Raw genomic sequence first — 19,686 nt, forward strand, 5'->3', positions numbered from 1 at the left:
TTCTCCATCACAGAACTACAAAAAAAATTATAAATTTCCTTTCCCAGCTATACTATTTAAGACTACAAACTCCCTATGGTCTTTAGACCTTTCCCTTGCTTTTTCTCCTCCATACTTAACACTATTTCATATACTTTTTATGTCACTTAACCACTCCAGGCCGGATACACACCTTAGGGACTGGAGGTTGGTAGGGTTACTGTTCAATACAGGGATCAGAGAAAATGCCTAATTCCCAGCACAAATCCAGGGCCTGTTTATGAAACTAAACAGATTATAACCATCCACAAGGAAAGTAGTAAGAAACTTTATGCCTTACTTCCAAAGCTTTGAATAGAAACAAAATGAGAAAAACTTATTCAATACATTTGTGAATATGGGCTCCACATTTATAACAACTTCAGGTGTGAGAAACTTCAAGCTAAGAAATAATAACCTCTGAAAACTGTCCAAGAACCAGTGAAACCCCTATGGGCTCTAGTGAAAACAAATGAGAAAGATTTTTATAGAAGTGGTCGTAAATACTAGGACACCAGGAGTCTCAGAAAACAAACCCCCAGTAAGGAAGAATTCAAAATAAAAAGTTATAAACACCAGAAATAAATTATAGTCATCAAATATTACAATCAGGTACATAACAAGGTGAGCACAATGAAGTGCAGATAATAGCTATCTACCACCACGTCTCTTATCACTCAACACCTTTCTAATTTGCCCTGGAGACCATGACTCCTCTCCTTGTTTCTGTATCTCTGTTTACATCAAGGATAAGAAAATGCCCCCAGATTAGAAACAACATTTTACTATCATGGAGAACATATTCTTTCCAGAGAGGGAACATTTATAAAATGTGGCTATATGCTACACCCCAATCAAGTCTCAATAAATTTCAAATTCAAGCCAAGTCTCAATAAATTTCTAAGGACTGAAACTACAGAATTTGTTCTCTAACCATAAATATAAAGCAAAAAAAGAGAACTAGGAAGTCCTCCTATGTTTAAAAGTTAAACACAATTCTAAATAATCCATGAAGCAGCAGGAATGATAATGGAAACTGAAATAAATTTCAATTTGAATGAAAATAAAAGTACTAGGATATGGAGGCACTTGGGTGGCTCAGTGGGTTAAGCCTCTGCCTTCAGCTCAGGGCATGATCTCAGGGTCTTGGGATCGGGCTCTCTGCTCAGCAGGGAGCCTGCCTCCCTCTCTCTCTCTCTGCCTGCCTCTCTGCCTACTTGTGATCTCTCTCTCTCTGTCAAATAAATAAATAAAATCTTTAAAAAAAGAAAAAAGATATCTTGTACTTTCTCTTCAACATTCTCCTTACATTCTAGATCATAAAAATATTTCCCTTATGTCATATTGTGAATATAATAGCTCCCCATGAGTTATGATCAGTACTCAATTACCTAAAGTAACTTAGGGCAGCTTTAGAACCTAAAATTTAAAAATTATCTGGGGGGTGCCCAGGTGGCTAAGTCAATTAAATGTCTGACTCCTGACTTCCTCTCAGGTCACTGTCTCAGGGCTGTGACACCGAGCCAGGCTTTGGACTCTGCACTGGGCGTGGAGCCTGCTTAAAATTCTCTCTCCCCCTTTTTGTCTACCCCCTCTACTCCCTCCAAAATAAATAAATAAAATTATCTTCTAAATGTCTACTTTCTTCCAGAAAGTATTGTTTTCAGTGAAGTTGCTACTGAACAAAACAAAGCCACAAATAACCCTGAGATGTACTGTGATAAGAAATGTCTCCTCCCAGACTCCACTTGCCAAAAATAATGGGTAGTGTGAGATAACCCAAACAAGTGCAGGGAAAGGGGTGGGGGAGAAGAAGGGAGTGTCAAGAAGAGATTTAGTACATTAAATACTAAACAGCCACAGAAAATTGAATTAGTTAACTCTACAAAGGTTTCAAGAATCTCCATCACCTTAGCAACTAATAATTTACTCAAATAACTATAAAACTTATGATTAACATAACTGTGATGAGTAATATAAATAACTGCAGATATACTTACAGTACCACCTACTATTCTTCCTAGTGGATACCATGCTCTTTCATCAAACCAATTTAAAAATTCATAGAACCCATGAGATGCAAGATGATGTGTTGATCTATAGTTAAACCTAGAGGAAAGAGGAAAAAAGGAAATGTTATGAAAGTCTGCACACTAGAAAGAAATAGTCCTTTCTATTATAAACGTAAATATCTTTGTATTTAATCTAAGGCTACATACATATTTCTTTCATAGAATTTGACATTATTCTTCAAGGATTAGGCTTATACAACTTATATAAAACCAAAAACAAAGAGCTCCCCCTCAAAAAAGCCACGCCAACAAAATTAATAATGCTCAAATTAACATTTGGTCATTGTTTAAAGTACAGGTGGTGGTACACAGTTATGCATTTGAACAAAAAAAGGTGAGGGTACACAATTCACCACATAGTCCAAGTCAATGACTCTCAAAAGATTAAGAACCACTAAGAGAAGACATTATCAAAATGAAAGGAGCACACTTGATGTGATTGCCTCCAATCCTATAACCCTAAAAATTATAGGAATAAAGAATAAATTATAATAGCACTAGAATCATAAGATATGTAAAATGAAGTATAAATGAACTATAAGAGCAATGCAAAACAAGAATATGACCTTCAGGAATGAGAAATTTAGTCAATGGAAGACAAAATACAAATGAGAAGAAACACACAGCATTTTTAGATAAATTTCATCAAATACAAAAATAAGCACACCCACTGGAGAAAAGTAAGCAACATGAAAGCTATGCATCAAAACAAATGGAAGAATACCATAGGAAGCAGAAACAGGACTATCTGCAGAGACTAAGACAAGCCACAGCTGACTGAAAGGATGTAGTAACTGTAAATATATACACACTCAACATCAGAGCACTTAAATATATTAAGCAAATGTAGCAGATCCAAAAGCAGAAACAGACAGCAATGCAATAAATATTGGGGGACTTCGATACTTACTTTCAATACTGGATAGAACATACAAAGAGAGATAAGGCAATACTGGACTTGAACCACACTTCAAACCAAATGAATCTAACAGATTAATACAGAACATTACATCTGACAGAGGCAGAACACATATTATTCTTAGGCATGCACAGAATTTTCTCCAGAATATGTTAGGTCACAAAACAAATCTTAACAAATATAAGATGGCTGAAATTATATCAACTATCTTTTCTAGCCACCATAGTAACACTCTAGAAATAAAAAAAAAAAAGTGGAAAATTCACATATGTGTGGAAATTGAAAATATTGTCCTGAACAATCAACAGGTCAAAGGAGAAATAAAAGGGACAATAAAAAATGTCTTGAGAGAAACACAGTAAAATTGCAACATAGCAAAACTTACAGAATGCATCAAAAGCAGATTTAACAGGAAAGTTTAGAGTAATAAACATCTACATTAAAAAAAAAATCTCAAATAACCTAATTTTACGCCTCAAGGAACTAGAAAAAGAATAAATTATGCCCAAAGTTAGCAGAAGAAAGGAAATAAAAAGATCAGAGCAATGATAAATGAAATAAAATCTAGAAACACAAAAGAAAGGTCAACCAAACTAAGAACTGGTGTTTTTGAAGATAGGCAAAACTCACAAACCTTTGGCTAGACTAAAAGAGAGAAGACTCAGATAAATACAATCAGAAATGAAAGGCGAGATATTATAACTGATACCACAGAAATACAAAGGATCATTAGAGACTACTATGAATAATTATATACCAACAGAGTGGACAACCTAGAAGAAATAAATAATTAAAAACATAAAGCCTACATCAAGACTGAACCAGGAAGAAATAAAAAATCGGAACAGACCAATAACAAGGAGACTGAATCAGTAATCAGAAGCCTCCCCCAAAGAAAATCCCAACAAGATGGCTTTAATGGCAAATTCTACCAAACATTCAAAGAATAACTAATGCTAATCCTTCTCAAACTCTTCCAAAAAATCAAAGAGACAACACTTCCAAACTCACTTCCTGAGACCAGATCTGTCCTATCAAAGTCAGATGAGGGCACGACAGGATACAAGATTACAGGCCAATGTCCCTGATGAACATACATGTAAAAATCAAGAAAATACTAGCAAACCGAATTCAATAGCACACTCTTCAATACATCATGATCATACAGCATCATCAACAGGTATATATATCCCTGGGAGTCAAGAACAGTTCAATGTATGGCGATCAATGTGACAGACCATATTAACAAAAATGAAGGAAAAAAATCACATGATCATTTCAATAAATGCAGAAAAGGCATTTGGCAAAATTCAACCTCCTTTCACAACAAAAACTCTCAACAAATTGGGTGCAGAAGGAAGGTACCTCAGCAAAATAAAGGTCGTATCTGACAAGTCCATAGCTAAACAACCTACTTGATGGTGAAAGTTTAAAAGATTTTCCTCTAAGATCAGGAGCAAGACAAAGGAAAGCACTCTTACAGTACTATTCAACACAAAGCTAAAGTTCTAGCCAAGCAATCTGGCAAGAAAAAGAAATAAAAGGCATCCAAATTGGGAAAGAAGCAGCAAAACAGTTTGCAGAAGACACAATCTTATATAGAGAAAAACCCAGACTCTACCAAATAACTGTCAGAACTAATAAAAAGAATTCAGTAAAGATGCAGGTTAAAAAAATCATCATTCAAAACTCAGTTGCATTTCTGCGCATTAACTGTGAAATATCTCAACGAGAAAGTAAGGAAACAACCCCATTTGCAATAGCATTAAAGTCAATATACTACTTAGGAATAAATTTAACCCAAGTGGAAGATCTGTTCACTGAAAACTATAAAATGAAAGACACAAGTAAATGGAAAGATACTCCATGTTCTTGGATTGAACCAGTATTATCGTTAAAATGTTCACAGTATCCAAAGCAATCTACAAATTTGATGCAATTCCTATAAAAATCAAAACATTTTTCACAGAAAAAAAGATTCAAAAATGTTTATGAAACCACAAAAGGCTTTAACTATCCAAAGCAGTCTTGATAAAGAAGAAGGTGGTATCACAAAGGTGGAGGAATCATTCTTCCTGACTTCAAACTCCATTACAAAGCAATAGTAATCAAGACAGTATGGTACTGGCATTAAAAAGAAAGAAACAAACAAACCAACCAGAGTAACAGGACCAAGAAATAAACCCACATACATGGAGTCAACTAATCTTTGACAAGGGTACCAAGAACAAATAATGGGGAAAGAATAGTCTCTTCAATAACGGTGTTGGGAAAACCTAGATATTATATGTAAAAGAATAAAAGTGGACCCTTACCTTACATCACATACAAAAATTAACTCAAAATGCATTACAGACTTACAGGTAACACCTGAAACCATAAAACTCTAAAACAAACAAACAAAAAAACAGAAAAAAAGTTCCTGAACACTGACTGCCTTTGGCAATGATTCGTTGGGGGCGGGGGGAGACACCAAAAACAAGCAACACAAGCAACAAAACTAAGACTGTACCCAACCAGAAAGTTTGTGCAAAGCAAAGAAAAAAAGAAACAATATGAAAAGGCAACCTAGGGAATAAAAAAAAAATTTTTTTGCAAACCATATATCTTTTTTTAAATAATTTTTAAAATAAACATAAAATGTATCATTAGCCCCAGGGGTATAGGTCTGTGATTTGCCAGGTTTACACACTTCACAGCACTAACCATAGCACATATCCTCCCCAATGTACATAACCCCACCACTCTCTCCCTACTCTCCCCCACTCTCTCCCTACTCCCTTGAGCAACCCTCAGTTTGTTTTGTGAGATTAAGAGTCTCTTATGTGCAAACCATATATCAAATAAGAGGTTAATTTCTAAAATATATAAGGAACCCAAGCCACTCAATAACAACAAAAACTTCCTCAAATCAAAAACAAATCTGATTTAATAATGGAGCTGAAGAGACATTTCTCCAAAGATATAAATATGGTCAACAGACATAATGAAAAGGTGCTTTACATCACTATCTACCTGGAAAATGTAAACCAAAGCCACAATGAGATACACCTCACACCTATTAGGATGGCTATCATCAAAAAGATAAGAGGTAACAAATGTCAAGGGTTTGAGAAAAGGAAACCTTGTACAGGGATGGTGGGAATATAAATCGAGATGTCCATTATGGAAAACAGTATGGAAGCTCCTCAAAAAATTAAAATGGAACTACCAGCAACCCCATTTCTGGGTATAAATCCTGAAGAAAAAAATCAGTATCTGGAAGAGATATCTGCACTCCCATGTTCACTGCAGTGTTCTTCATAATAGCAAAGATATGGAAACAACCTAAATGTCTGTCAATGGATGAATGGAAAAAAAATGTAAATATATATAAGGGACTCTTATCTGCCACAAAGCAGAAAGAAATCTTGTCATTTGGTTTGTAACAACATCGATCAAACTGGAGGGTATTATGTTATGAAAAAATAAGCCAGACAGAGAAAGAGAAATACTATATGATATCAATTATAAGTGGACTACTAAAAAGAAATGTTTAACTCAGTAGACGGTGGTTGCCAGGGGATGTGGGAATGGGACGACTGGGGAGATGATGGTCAAGAGGTACAAACTTTCAGTCATAACATGAACAGATTCTAAGGATTTAATGTATAATTTGGTGACTATAGTTAATAATACTATATTATATACTTGAAATTTGTTGAGTAGATCTTCAGGAACCTCATCTGAACAAAAGTAACGTGAGGCAATGCATGTGTTTATTAAATTGATTTCAGTAATTATTTCACAATGTAGGTCTATCAAATCATTTTATACAACTTTGTCGATTAAATTTCAATAAAGTTGGAAAAAGTACTATGAAAAAAATTAATCCAGAAAGTTTTTCCATTTCTCTTAACTGGGAAAAAGAAACCGCATACACAACTCAATATATTTCAGAATGCTAAGGATAATTAGAAGTCTCTGGATTTTTAACCCACATCTCCAGTCCTCTTCCTGATTTCTGTACAGGTAGCCTCCTTTACCCAAGATCCTGTCATTAACTCTAACTCTCCCCCGGTGTCAGTTACATCTGGGTCTCTTCAGTAATTATTACCAGCATGCCCAACAATTTACCAATCTTTCTCCCTGTCTACATCAGTTGTGATTTGGTTTGGTTTTGTCTTTCAATGTCACCAAGGCATCTCAAACTTAATATCCAACTACATTCATGATCAGACCCCTCCAAATATATATATGTATGTATGTATGTATATATATATATATATATATATATATATACATACATATATATATATACATACATACATACATATATATATATACACACTCTGCTTTCAGGGTGTTCTACCATCTAAGTTGAAGACCAAAATCTAGATGTCATCCTTGATAGTTCCTTCCCTCTCATATCCTACACACAAATCATAATCAAGTTGTCATTTTACTTCTGAAATATCTCTGAAATTTATCCACTATAACTGATAACACAAAAATACAAAGATCCTAAGAGACTACTATGAACAATTATACACCAACAAACTGGACAATCTGTCCACTCTTTCTATTCTGACACTAGCACTCTAACTCTAATTCAAGTTATCATCTTAAATAGACTATAGTGGTAGCCTCCAACTCATCTCCCTAGATCCATTTTGCCTATCTCCTAAATTTCCAATCTGTATAACAGATCAACAAAGAACATCTTTTCAAAATACAAACGTGATCATATTGCAACCTTCTGCTAAACTATTCAAAGGCTTCCCCTCATAAGTTAAAAAAAAATTTTTTTAAGGGAAGGAATCTCTACTTAACATAAAGCCACACACACTCTAGCTTTTATACAACACTACAGTCTAATTTCATACCTTGCTATCTCCCTACTTCTCATATACAGTGGCTCCTCCCTTATCTGTGAGGGGTATACTCCAAGACCCCCAGTGAATGTCTGAAACTGCAGAGAGTACAAATCCCTATATATACTACATTTTCTCATATACATACCTATGATGATAAAGTTTAACTTATAAATTAGGCACAGTTAGAGATTAACAATAATAAAATAGAATTATAACAATATACTCTAATAAAAGTAAAATGAATGTGGTCTGTCAAAATATCTTATTGTACGGAACTCATCCTTCTTATGATGATGTGAGATGATAAACTGATGTGAGGAGATAAAGTGAAGTGAATGATGTAGGCACTGTGACGTAGCATTAGGCTACTGTTAACTTTCTGACAGGAGGATCATCTACGGTTGACCACAGTTAACTGAAAACACAGAAAGTGAAATCACAGATAAAGTGGGGGACTGGTGTACCCATCAGTTCTCCATACTCACTTTGTTCCTTCCTAGGATCTTCAAACTGTTAATTCCCTCTCCCTGGATCACTAGTATCTCCCTCTTCTTAGCTTAAATAACTTGTCCTTCAAACTTCAGCACATTTCTAAGGATGCTGTTCTGAAATGGTTCCATGTACTTCCTAGCACTTGCCACAGATCTATTTTCACATTAGTTCACTTAATATTTACCTTACTAGATAAATACTCCCATTAGGATACCACTACGTCTCCAACATCTGGTACAGCATGTAACACACAGTAGCCTCAAAAATGTTAAAAGAATAACTGATTTCATAAATATGTTTTTCAGTGGGGGTGAGATACAATCAAGCTATCTTGATAGGTACCTAAAGCCAATTTTAATGGTATCCCCAAATTAAAGACAAAGACAGATTTAACTTTATACTTGCTGAGACCCAAGCCTGAAGGCATAATTAAAAAGTTAGAACAAATAAGAATGCTCATTAAGATTCTATTGAAAACCTAGTCAAGATACTCAAAAATAAACATAAACATAAGTAGAATGTGTTTAGTCCCGTTTTATCCCCAAGATCAAGTTACTCCTAGTATGCAAGATTCCCAGAACTCCCTTATGGATTCTTACATACACATTCTCTTTGATTTTCAGTTAACTTTCTCCTGCCTGAATTGTCATTTGTTTTTCTATCCATTTTCTGACTCAATTTCCAACCCATCACTACGAAAGTTCTTCTGCATGCCCTTGTAGCTTTCATCTCTTACCTCCTGGAAGTGAAACAACAGAACTATAAAAGGCAGTACACTCATTTCACAGGGCACGTTCAGTGTTAGTCACTATTTTTTTTAGACCCATAATATAGTACCCCATTTTCATCCTTCCCCCTACACAACACACCACTCAACTAATCTAAGCCCTGTGTGACAGCTAAATTAACTATGACTATAGGAATAAATAAAAAGGGGGCACTCTATCCGAGAGTTCTTGCTGCTGAGTAATATTACCAACACAGGATTACCAAACTTAATTATTGCCAACAATGGTAACAATGTTTGACATTTCCATGATAACTCCTGAGGTTCAATACTTTTTCATATATTTACTGGCCATTAAAATTCCTCTTGGGTAAAGTGTATGTTGAAATGCTTTGCACATTTTTTTCCTAGGTGATTTGGATAAATTTTCCATAAGCTGTAATCTTTCATTCTGTGGCTTCTCTTTTCACTTGCAATGGTATTTAAAAGAACAGAAATTCCTGACATAAACCTAATTTACCAACTTTCTGCTATAGGGTTAGTGATTTCCTCCTGGTTAAAAATAAAGTCTTTTCCTACCCCAAAGTCATAAGGATACTGTTTTATTTTCTTTATGTCAACTTACAGTTTCAACTTACTTGACCTGGAACGGGTTATTTTACATGGTGTGATATAGGAATTCAATTTTATTTTTATTTTCTCCTTATAAAAAATCATTCCACCATCATTTATTAAAACAACTACCTTGCCTGGGTAGCCTAGTGGGTTAAAGCCTCTGCCTTCAGCTTCGGCTCAGGTCATGATCCCAGTATCCTGGGATGGAGGCCCCGCATCGGGCTCTCTGCTTGGCAGGAAGCCTGTTTCCCTTCCTCTCTCTGCCTGCCTCTCTGCCTACTTGTGGTCTCTGTCTGTCAAATAAATGAATAAAATCTTTAAAAAACAAAAACTATCTTTTCTCCATTGCTCTACAATCCCACCCCCATAGTATATTAAAGGTTCATATTGTGCAGATCTGTTTCTAGACTCTATTTTGTTAAAGTGGTCTTTATGTCTATCCTTGCATCAATAATATGTAACCTTCATTACTGAAGCTTTAAATTGTTTTTTTGATACCTGGCAGAACATTTCTTAACTGTGGTTTTATTTTGTCCTTTTGCCTTTCTATATAAATTTTAAAATAAGCCTGTCAATTCAACCAAAAAAAAAAAAAAAAAAAAAAGTGAGGTTTGGGCTGAAAGTCCATTAACTCCACACAGCAGGTTGGGGAGAATTAACATCTTTACAATACTCACTCTTCAAACCTACAGTTTATCTCCTTCATTTAAATCTTCTTTAATGTCTCTCCAGAAAATGTACAACCTAACCTTAGATGTCTTGTACATCTTTGCTTAGATTTATTCCTATCTTTAATGGTATCTTCACTTAATTTTTAAAAATTCTGTTTGACATTGACAGGAAATCTCTTGATATTTTTACATTGATTTTATAACCAGAAACCTTGGAAATGCTTATTAATTCTAATAATTTATCACTCGATTCCTTCAGACTCTAAATTTGAAAATCAATAAACTTCCCTGTGACTGTTAAAAGGATGTGTCAAAGACTACTTGGCAAACTTCAGGTTTTGAAAGCCCTGTTCTAAGAAGTAATAGTTTGTTCCATTTTGTTCTATCCAATTTATCAGCCCTTACAACTAACAATCTTCTCAGTTAGCAGAAAAATAGAATTTTACTTTCATTCAAAGTAAACAAAGTTAATTGAAATAGTTAAGATATACAGTATGAAATTCCAAAATGGAATAAGCTACTGCACTTCAAACTTCTGTGTTGTTTGAAATTGTCCATGGTATTGTATGTATATACATATAGTTTACATATACACATATAGATATATATTTAATTGTAATAAAATTACATGCAAATAGACACATTATTTACATAATTATACACACAAGGAATACAATACATATATATGTATTTAAAAAAACACAGGTATGTGGCTTCCAGAAGCAAGTTCTTTATCCCTATTTTCTTACTTTTCATTGTTTCCTATGGATATAGGGAAAGGCAATAATAAAATACAGTCTCTGAATACATAATATACACAATACATATATATATGTAAACTTTGTCATGGAAAGTATCACACACACAATCTCATATATCCAAATTATAGTTCTCCCCAAGTAAAACTAGGTAAACAGACAGAAAAATGATGTATTAAAGGTTAGAAATCACCAAAATAAAATGGAAATAAAAGAAACACAAGTGCTAAAATAACATCTATCTTAAAATAGTCTCAGAAAACTATCGGATTTTACATGTATCTCTTCCTTTATTTATATTGTCAAGTAACTTTCAGTATTTTAACTTCAATAAAATAATTCGTTTTGAAACAAGTATGACAAAAATGGTAACTATTAAGTACAGATGGTAGCTACATGAGATTCACTATGGTTCTACTTTTAGGTTTATGCAACATTTTCATGAGTTCTTGCAAAAATAAAAAATGCCTCTCCCAAATTTTCTCAACCCAATCTCTAGAACCAATTTTCAATTCCAATAATGTATGGAAACATGACTTTATAAAGACAGACAAAATAATTTTCATATGGATATTTTTACTTTCTGAAAGGAGCATATTGATAATTCTACTAGTTCCCAGTAATAAGCAAACTGATAGTTTAAAGATGTAGGAAAAGGGGAGCCTGGGTGGCCCAGTGGGTTAAGCCTCTGCCTTCTGCTCAGGTCATAATCCTGGGATTGAGCCAGGAGCCCTGCATGGGGCTCTCCTATACTCTTAATATTAAAGGTTAAAAAAAAAATTATGCCTCAGTCCTAAAATTAACCTATAGCTTTTCTACCTTTGAGAAGAAACCTTTGAGGGGGAGTGGGGGAGGAGGGGAAGAAGAAGAAGAAGAAGAAATAACAGAAATCTCTGAGGTGGGCAAGGGTTTTGTATGTTTAATTAGCATTTCCACTTATCTACAAAAATATGGCAGTGTATCACAAAAAAATACTAACATAACTGGAAAATGCCTAAGAATAAATTAAGAACAGTATATTGTTAATCTTAATGTTATGGCCAAACTCAAGGCACCTAATACTTACTCCCTGTGACTAGCTTTTGAAACATATGTGTAGAATTTGAACTGGAAAAGCTAAGAAAAATAAAAGCTCCTCTTAAGAAGGAAGTAAAAGACAAAGTTCTAGCCCAAAGACAGGCACTAAAGGTAGCACTGAAAGTAAAAGGTAGCACTGAAAGTAAAACGCAGCACTGAAAGTAAAACACAAGTTTTCCAAGGGCCAGTTCTGCCATTCTTTTCCCTAAACCACGTTCCTTTTCTAAAACTATCTACCAAATAAATGCATACAAATAATTAAATCTTTAACTAAAGTTTGCTATTTGACATTTCTGGGGAAGGGAGGTGAGGGCAGGCGATGTTGCTCTTTCATAACACTCGCATTAAAATGATGGTCTCCAATAAATGCCTGCTATAATAATTCTTACCTTTTTCCTACAGATACAAGACTGATACTGTTTTAGAAAACATAGTGAAACTGTCAGAAATCTAGAAATCAGGATTATAAAATAGATTCAAAGTACAAGTTACCAGTCTAAATACAGAGGCAATGAGAGACAAAGATGTTCCACCTCCCAAAAGTGTTCAGTCCACAAATCTAATTTTCTTAAGACAACACAAGTCTAGTTTAGCTCAGCCTTTACAAATAAAATCTAAGAAACAGAAGAACCAATCAGAAACAGAAAGGAGGAAAGAAAGGAGAGGAAAGCAGCTTTGATCAGTGACAGTGCTAAAGAACAACAAATCCAAGTAGCAAATGAGGGAGGGAAAGGAGGGAAGACAAGGCAAAAGGAGAGTGATGTGGTGGAGTACTATACCAAGTATTATCACATCTCAACACAGTCCCCTGAAGACAGAAGCCTTGAATCACCCTAGCGGTGATTTTTTTTTTTTTTTTAATTTGCTTGGAGATAAGAAACCAGATTAACTAAACTTAAGTTTCTATCAAAAATAAGGATACATGGACTCCAAGTGAGGGCTCAGGGCTGTCCTCTATGGATAGATAACACATCTCAATTTGATGCCATGTGTTTCAAAACCTCCCCCAAACTCCTACCTAGAACAGCATGTGCCTGGAAAGGTGGCTACTCTATACTGGGCATTAGTATGGTTTTCATTTTTGAAAGATGAATTTTTCTTTTTCTTCCTTCCTTTCCTTTTTTTTTTTTAAATTCTTGAGCAACAATATACACCAGGTTTCTGCTAGGCACTAGGAACAGAGCACTAAAAAAGACAGACAAAGTCATAGCTGTCCTGGAATTTAAGTGTAACAAACACAAACCAGGTAATTATAGACTGAAACAAGATCTTTGGAAGAAACTAAAGGGATGAAATAGAAGAGTAAAACAGGAAGAAGAGAAAGAGGAAGGAAGGAGTGGAGACTTTTTAAAGCAAGGGATAAGTAGAGTCATATAGTATTTGTGAGACTGTTAAGGATGGGAATAACTGGCCATTTCAAAAGGGGAAAAAATTAAAAAGAAACACACCCACACACACAAAGTCTAGATAAAGAAAAGAAAATCATTGCCAGAAAACGTTATTAAGTACTGCTTCGCTGATAATAACCATCATCATCATCTTATCACCATCACACACAATCTATAAAATGCTTTTACCAAACCCTTCAACAAATTTCACTCTCACAAAGGAGATACAAAGCAAGTGGTCCCTATCTCTGCCTCAAATTTCCCTTCTTGGCACCTTTCTTAAGCTTCATATGCATGGTTGAATTGATTTAACCACTATGTGTCTCCAGATAACCATACTCTTCTCAGAATGCTATAATTAAAAAAAAAAAAAAAAAAGATTTTATTATTTATTTGAGAGCAAACAAATTGTTTTATGCAAACAAGCAGGGGGAAGAGCAGAGGTAGGAGGGAGAGGGAGGGGTAAAGAATCTCAAGCAAGTCCAGGGCTTGATCCCAACTTAGGGCTTGATCCCAACTTAGAGCTTGATCCCAGGACCCTAAAACATGGCCTGAGCCGAAACCAAGGGTCAGATGCTTAACGGACTGAACCACCTATGAGCCCTAGTATGCAATATTTTCTAATCTTTACTTCCTCCAAAGTCTATTTCTCATCTTAAAAAGTTATATGTAAGCATGGGCACACATAATTTTCTAAAAGACTTGCAATCCCTTCTTCCTCTTCCACTATCAACACAGGCTCATTTTTTCCAATTCCTCCTCCCTTATAGGCAAGCTTGCCACATAAACGTTAAACAACTACTCTGGGACAATGTCTACTGATAACATGAAAATAATGTCTGCATATGCAATGTGTATCAAAAACAAATGAGAAAGGACAGGAAAATACTTTTTCTCACAGTTTTCTCCTTCGTGGTTTTAAAACTGTTTACAAGATATAAAACAGAGAACTAAGAATTCCTATTTGACCTAAACAGGCTGTTTCACTTTTATAATACACATGGATCAAAAAGTTATTGGGTCGAAAGCAAAGTCTCAGTTCTCATGAGAAGAAAGAATGCAAGACAGACACAGGATAAGTTAGTTCTATTGTTTCTATTGCCCATTACTGCAACATCTCCCAAGAGGTAGACAGCTTCCATTATTATCACCATCCATCAATATTTTGAACTTAACAGACTACTTATGAGATTTAAAGTTTAAGAATTTGTTTTGAATTTCTTCCTCTTTCCCATTATCAAGTATTTTCTAATTCCATAGGAATTTCAAGTATGGTTGTTTCTCATTCTTTACTGAATTTAAAAATCCCACTTTACTCTTTTTTTTAAAAAAATATTTTATTTATTTATTTGACAGAGAGAGATCACAAGTAGGCAGAGGCAGGCAGAGAGAGAGAGGAGGAAGCAGGCTCCCTGCTGAGCAGAGAGCCTGATGCGGGCCTCGATCCCAGGACCCTGAGATCATTACCTGAGCGGAAGGCAGCGGCTTAACCCACTGAGCCACCCAGGCGCCCCCCCACTTTACTCTTTACACCATTTTTCATTAAATCTTTAAACAATCTTGTTACTAACAAGTCAGAAAATTATTCATATGCCCACTTCAGAAATAAAGTCTATAAAACAGCTTGTCTATAAGTCATTCTCCCTCCTTCCAAAGGAAAAAGAACACCAAAATTTTGTAGAGGTGGCTGATTTGAAGCTCCCTTTGGCTTTCACTCTTACTGTAATATATTACTTTAATAATCTATCTAAAAACACAATCTCCACCCTAAGTGAAGCAATAGAAATTCACCTTCTCCATTACATATGTCCAATAATTAGCTATTTCAATTTGGCTCTTTCCTTCCTAGCATCAGTCTAGGTCTTCCCTAAGAGAAAAATACTTTTCCTATTTCTTCAGCTATTGCAGCAAAAACTGCAGTACAAAAACACAAAAATAAAAAGCACTTTTATTTTATTTATTTATTTATTTTATTTTTAAGGATGTTATTTATCTGACAGATCACAAGTAGACAGAGAGGCAGGCAGAGAGAGAGGGGGAAGCAGGCTCCCTGCTGAGCAGAGCAGGCGATGCAGGGCTCCATCCCAGAACCCTGGGATCATGACCTGAGCCAAAGGCAGAGGCTTTAACCCAGTGAGCCACAAAGGCGCCCCAACATTGTTGTTGTTGTTTTTTTTTCTAAAGATTTTATTTATTTATTTGACAGACAGATATCACAAGTAGTCAGTGAGGCAGGCAGAGAAAGTAGGAAGCAGGCTCCCTGCTGAGCAGAAAGCCTGATGTGGGGCCTCAATCCCAGGACCCCGGGATCATGACCTGAGCCGAAGGCAGAGGCTGTAACCCACTGAGCCACCCAGGCGCCCCACCAGCACTGTCTTTTAAAGAAGGTACTGTTTTTACAGAAAAGGCCTATTTTACTAACTTTAGAATTCTACATTGTTTCCTAAAGAACATTATTTAACCACGATCAGCTTTATTAAAATGAGAAAATCTGTGCTACTATATAAAAGGTTAGCTCTGTCCTAAGGAAGACCATCTGAATACCAAAATTTGAAATGAAACACAATTCACCAAAGCACTGCAAGATGTATTTTGTCATTTCCATCCCTGAAGCTGACCTCTGCTCGTTTTTCTCTTCTCGTTTAATACTTACTTTTCTACTCTATCTCATGCTTTAGAATAATTATTTATTGCCCTCATAAATATCTTAAGATATATATTAGTCAGTACCAAAGATTATGATCCAGTAAACGAACTTCTGAAATTGTCAGAAAGAATCATGGAGTTTCCTCAGTAACATATATTTCACTTGTTCTCTTTAGAGAAAACACAGTATTTCTACACTAACACTGTGAATTGTGCCTTCATTTGGAACCCTGGATTTTCACATACCAGGGCAACAACATATAGGACAGGTGAGTGATAGGCTTTCCTCTTATAAATGGGTGATGGATGACTGCAATAAGATATGGGGGGAAAAATCAGCATGATGCCTAAACTTCAGTTTTAAGTACATAAAGAGCTAAGAGTCTGAAAATTCATTCTCTTACAAGTGTCACATGCCCTTCAATCTTTTGGATGAAAAAAACTGAGTGCCAGAGACAGATTTTCTTAGTCATGATGCTCCAAACTGCTCCAAATGCTCAATGTCAAAGCTTGGTCTTCACTGCTCTCTTTCCACTATCACCTCTCCTCTTTCCTTCGTCCATTTCCTGAACTTTGACTACAACATATGGTAAGTACACAATTCCTTTTTCTAAATTCTAAATCTATATATTGAATAGCCTACTTGAGTAACAACTATGTAGACGTCTCCACAGACAGTATATTCAACATACCTAAATTGAACTCATCATTTACCCTGCCCTCTACTATTAAAGTAGTTCTTGGGGTGCATGAGTGGCTCAGTTGGTTGAACAGCTAACTCTTGATTTTGGCTGATGTCATGATCTCAGGGTACTGAGATAGAGCCCTGCAGGGCTCTGAGCTGGGCTCTGAGCCTGCTTAAGATTCTCTCTCTCACTCTCTACCTCCCTTACTCTAAAAACATTATTTTTTTTTTTTTAAAGATGCTTTCTATCTTAGTTAAAATGTTACCATTATCACTGGTATCTATTTGGGAATCATAAAATCCTCACTCCCTATACCCAGCTCTTAAATTCCCCTCATTAAAGCTCTCTTCATATTTTATCTAGACTACTTCATTTTTTTTCTTACAGACTTCCTAGCTTCTGGTATTTCCTTCTGACCTTAGAATTCATCCCATCCACACAACAGAAAAATTTCTAAAATGATTATACCAATCCTTCAACTGTTTCCCAAAATCTACAGGATAAAGTCCTAATGTTTTTAAGACTCCCTTCCCTATCCTTACCCTGAAATGGCTCCTCCCTACTTCTTTCTCACCTTATATATCTCAACTTCAGGTTTTTCACTAAATAAATACTATTCATGATTTTTCATGCTTCCATATCTGTGCACAAGCTGTTGTTACCTGAAGAGCAAATCCTCCTTTAGTATCCTCCCACACCTATCTTTCTTTTTTTTTTTAAGTTTTTTAAAAAAGATTTTATTTATTTATTTGAGAGAGAGCATGAGCGAGGAGAAGGTCAGAGAGAGAAGCAGACTCCCCATGGAGCTGGGAGCCCAATGCGGGACTCGATCCCGGAACTCCGGGATCATGACCTGAGCCGAAGGCAGTCGTCCAACCAACTGAGCCACCCAGGCATCCCCCACACCTATCTTTCAAGACCTAACTCAAGACACCACTTTCTAAGCTTTAACTATCCTTTTCAGATTAAGAACTGGCACTTCCCCCTTTAAACCTTGATCTTGCACTTTTCATTTTACCTTTTTCAAAACAACACACTAAACAGCATTAATTTACTATTAGTAGGTCCCAACCTAAGTAAATAATAACAACAAACAGTGAACACTTAATAAGTAATTATGAATTATACACTGTTCTAAGTACCTTCATTTGTATTAATTTAATCTTCATGACAACTTACTGATAGAGGTATTAATGTCATTCCCAATTCACAAATGAGAAGACAAAGAAGAGGTAACTTGCTCACGGTCATTCAACTAATGAATAGCAAAGCTATTCGCTTGATTTGATCTTTAGGGAAAGATAAATGAATTACTCTTTTTACCCCTAGCACCAAGCAGAGTACCTCACATGTAATAAGTTCAACAGATGTTGTTAAACTGCCTCTGAACATTTTACATATGATCCAATTTTAAAACATTTTCTGCAAATGTCCTGAGTTAAGTAAGTTAGTGCTAATATGAAGTTATGAGTTGTATAAAATATTTTAACTCCCACTCTAAGGTAAATTATTCTTTCTATAAAAATATACTATTCAGGTATAAAAATAGTGTAACTGATTAAATTTTCAAGTGTGAACACTCCGTATACTGGAGTCAATGCATTTGGGTCCCTTTTTATGTTCTGGCCTCTAAAGCCTTTCATCACTTGTAAAACTATTCAGTATTGTATGCAGAAATGAAAAACATCTGCTGCAACAAAAAGAATTTCTGTTCCACGTCTTCTTTTTTTTCTTTTTTAGTTCTGATAAAGAATTTGACTTCCATAATTACCAATTTCAGCACTTGATCTGGCCCTATCCTAAGACTATCCATACCATGTTTCTCACTATATCCTAGCAATGGGGGCCTTATTTTGCCCCTTCAACGTGCCAAGGTGTTCCTGCTTGGAGGGATGCTCTTAATTCAGATCCTCACCGATAGCCAGCTCCTTTTGATTTTGATCTTAGCTTAAATATCATCTCAAAAAGGCCTCTTCACTTCCATATCTTCTACAGTGGTAGTCATAAAGCCACATACCGGACACTAGCTACCATATTATTTTTTTTTCATAGCCTTTATCACAACTGAAATTATCTAGATCTTTGTTTCCATGTTTACTTGCCAGAAAATAAGTTCCACTACAACAGAGACCCCTATATATATATTCCTAATCCTTGGTACTGTGCCTGGCAGTTATCACACAATATTTATTAAAAATGAGTTAAATGGGGCGCCTGGGTGGCTCAGTGGGTTGAGCCACTGCCTTCGGCTCAGGTCATGATCTCAGGGTCCTGGGATCGAGTCCCGCATCGGGCTCTCTGCTCCGCAGGGGGCCTGCTTCCCTTCCTCTCTCTCTGCCTGCTTGTGATCTCTCTCTGTCAAATAAATAAATAAAATCTTTAAAAAAAAAATGAGTTAAATGTTGAATGTACCACTAGTACTAAAAGCTTTTGCAATCAAAGCCTATAAATTTTTTTTTTAAATCCTAAGATCTGAAAAACATCTTAATTTATCCTCTTCTTATTCCACAAAAATAAGTAATAAAGGTAACAAGAAAGAAAAAGGCCAAGAGAAGGGTAGATATAAAAATTCAAGACTACATAAAACACACAAAAATGTAGGTCATAAGGGCCTATGAGTTTAAAAACTAAATCTAACTTCATTTCCCAGGAATCAAAGCCAAATAGAAGGGAGCACCAGGCTGGCTCAGACGGTAGATCATGTGACTCTTCATCTCAGGGTCATGAGTTCAAGCTCCACGTTGGATGTGGAGCTTACTTA

The 19,686-nt window shown here is 35.5% G+C and overlaps 1 protein-coding gene across 1 annotated transcript in view; it reads right to left on the reverse strand.

Moving 5' to 3' along the window:
* STT3B (STT3 oligosaccharyltransferase complex catalytic subunit B) overlaps nucleotides 1-19,686 on the reverse strand; it is a 94,982-nt gene that overhangs the window by 51,041 nt on the left and 24,255 nt on the right. Inside the window, exon 2 of the mRNA XM_032321270.1 lies at nucleotides 2,019-2,127. Coding sequence (XP_032177161.1) covers nucleotides 2,019-2,127 — 109 coding nt within the window. The remainder of the gene's footprint in view (nucleotides 1-2,018; nucleotides 2,128-19,686) is intronic.

Source organism: Mustela erminea, chromosome 1 (genome assembly GCF_009829155.1).
Source record: "Mustela erminea isolate mMusErm1 chromosome 1, mMusErm1.Pri, whole genome shotgun sequence".
NCBI classification, from domain to species: Eukaryota; Metazoa; Chordata; class Mammalia; order Carnivora; family Mustelidae; genus Mustela; species Mustela erminea.